The sequence below is a fragment of the Petaurus breviceps genome, unplaced genomic scaffold (assembly GCF_028583685.1).
Source record: "Petaurus breviceps papuanus isolate PSGF00001 unplaced genomic scaffold, PetGlider_PUasm1.0 187, whole genome shotgun sequence".
Classification (NCBI taxonomy): Eukaryota; Metazoa; Chordata; class Mammalia; order Diprotodontia; family Petauridae; genus Petaurus; species Petaurus breviceps.
The window spans coordinates 25,932,113-25,934,811 of NW_027185799.1; the positions used below are offsets into that span (position 1 = coordinate 25,932,113).

Sequence of the window (2,699 nt, forward strand, 5' to 3'; positions counted from 1 at the left end):
CACACACACACACACACACACACACACACACACACACACACACACACGCACGCGCGCACACACATCCCACTGAATGACAGAGGAAATGTAACCATGGAAGCACTGTCTAGAAAGGTTCATGATCCAGAAAAACATGATAGGGAAGTCTCCCTTCTTATTTCTAGAAGAAATGCTCCCATAATTTGTATGGGATTATTCACAAACATACTTGCAAGTGGAGGGGCTGTGTAAGATTATATTTGACATTATATACAGAATGGCTGATCCCAGTGATTTCTGTAAAACCCGGAAGGCTATTCATTCTATTTTAAAATAACAGAATGGTAGTAATTCTTAAGAAACATTTAGTACTAAATTGTTAGCAAGGCCTGAAAGGCAACATGTCCAACATATATTTAGTTTTGTGCCTGGTTACATGAGAGACAGGAATGAAAAAAACAGATGCAAAAGAATCACAAAAGAAATGGAGGTATTCTCAAGTAAAAAAGATATACCTTCTTTACAACAAACCCTGCCCTACATGATAGTTATTGTCACCAAAAATAAAAAAAAATTAAATACTAAAGGCTGACTAGGTTTTCCCCGTTACCTTTAAAAACTATTTTAGCCAATCAAAAATTATATACTGAAGAATTTATTCATATTCTGGCTGAACATTAAATCACATAAACAAGAATACCACACATGACAAAACATAAACTAGACGTCTCACACAGTGCTAATTTTCATAGAAATACTTACCATAGAGCTGATCCTAAGAGGTTCTTTCTTAGTACCATCTGACTGGTAACTGAAAGAAAAAAGACATTCTTAGTATAGGATTTTAACTTATTCACCATCCAGTCCCTAAACCCTACTTTTCATCTCAAAAGCCCCTGACATTTTTTTCTCCAGTCTCTGATGAGTTGACTCTTTTTCTCAAAAAAAAAAAAAGAATTTATACTATTTGTGGTTTTTTAAATGTAAGTTTTAAGTTAGCTTAATTTTTTTTTTTGTTGCTTTTTTTTTTGGGAAGGGGGAAGGCAGGGCAATTGGGATTAAGTGACTTGCCCAGGGTCACATGGCTAGTAAGTGTTAAGTGGCTGAGGCTGAATTTGAATTTAGGTCCTCCTGACTACAGGGCCGGTACTTTATTCACCGAGTTTAAATTATTTTTAACAATTTAAAATTGCACAATTCTTTTGCCAGTCTAAAAAAAAGGCAAATAATTTATTTTTAAAAATCTGCCACTACAATATTAATTCTATGTGGTTTATTTTTACAGATCTGTATAACAGAATAGCAAAGAATTCTTCAATCCATAGCAGTATGGGAAGCTTCTGGCCAAGAGACTCTAGGAATGGCAGCTGGAAGGACTATATGCACAGTGAACTTTCTACCTAACTAACCATATTGGGGGTAGAAAATAGTCAAGTTCCCCTTGTTAATACTTTTTTTGTATACTCTGTACACTTCTCGTGAATACCCTAAATACCTTTCCCTACTCCAACTTCCTCCAGCAAATTACTCCCTCAATTATCCACTCCCTTTCCCTAAACTGTCTTCTCTCCCTATCAGCCAATTCATTCTTCATTGCCTAAAAACACAACTAAGTCTCCCCATCCTTTAAAAATCCTTATTTGGGGGTGACTAGGTGGCACAGCGAATAGAGCACCAGCCAACACTTACTAGCCGTGGGACCCTGGGCAAGTCACTTAACCCCAATTGCCCTGCCTTCCCCCCTCCAAAAAAGCAAAAAAAAAATTCTTATCTGACCCTTTCATGTACTCAAAACCATCATCCTATATGTGATCCTATAGTTCTCTCCCTCTCACAGTTAAACTTGTAGAAAAAGATGCTATACTTTTTTAAACTGCATTATTTTCTTCTCACTCTCCTGAAAAACTGCTTTCTCCAAAGTTATCTTTCTCTTCCCAAATCCAATAGTCTTTTAAAAGTTATCACAGGCAGGTCCCCTAAAGGACTCTTGCCTGCTTCTCAAAGAAGCGTAACAATAAACTTCTACAATTCTCACTCCAATTAAGCCTGAGACCTTGAATTCTTTCCAGACGATATTGCAGGTTTTCTGGTCTTAGATAAGATCAGAATTCCTGCTGAACCTATTGGGATCCTGTCCCCCATCATTTTGGCGAGCCAAAGGAGAGTCTGTGGTCTCAAGCTTTCTTGGAGTTCCGGTAAGCTCCTTTACCTCCTCCCTCTCGTCCTGTAGTCGGGTTCATTCAAGCACCTAGGAAGGCTTGATTGGATGATTCTGGTCTGAGACCGGAATCCGGTCTATTTTTTTAATAGACCCAGGACACATCCCGCATGGATGGGGGACGCCCTGTCTAGGGACAAGTGTCTCCGCGTCTAAAAAAATATACACATATATTTTTTTAGGCAAGGCTTTTCATGTGAGATGTCACAGAAAAGCAGACGACTACAAGTGATTCTGACTGGGGAGTCAGGAAAGGATGGGTCAGTCTCCCTCCCATACCCTGAGAGACTCACCCCTAGGACATCTTTTGTACAACTGAAAAACACTCAGTCTTCAAGACCTCAAGTAGAAAGGATGGGCCGGTTTCCCCCTACACTTGGGGGTCTGTGCCTAGGCTATCTCAAAGCAATCCTATCTGGCCCGAATTGGCATCTATCTGAGGGCCAAGAAAATGTGATTTCTGCCGAGGGTTCCTCTCTCTCTCTCTCTCTCTCTCTCTCTC

General features: G+C 39.5%; 1 protein-coding gene across 2 annotated transcripts in view; it reads right to left on the reverse strand.

Annotated features, from left to right (window-relative positions):
* Window positions 1-2,699, reverse strand: part of RIC1 (RIC1 homolog, RAB6A GEF complex partner 1) — a 154,596-nt gene that overhangs the window by 48,755 nt on the left and 103,142 nt on the right. For both annotated transcript variants that reach the window (XM_069090783.1, XM_069090782.1), the window contains exon 9: window positions 742-790. In XM_069090783.1, the coding sequence (XP_068946884.1) occupies window positions 742-790 (49 nt within the window). The remainder of the gene's footprint in view (window positions 1-741; window positions 791-2,699) is intronic.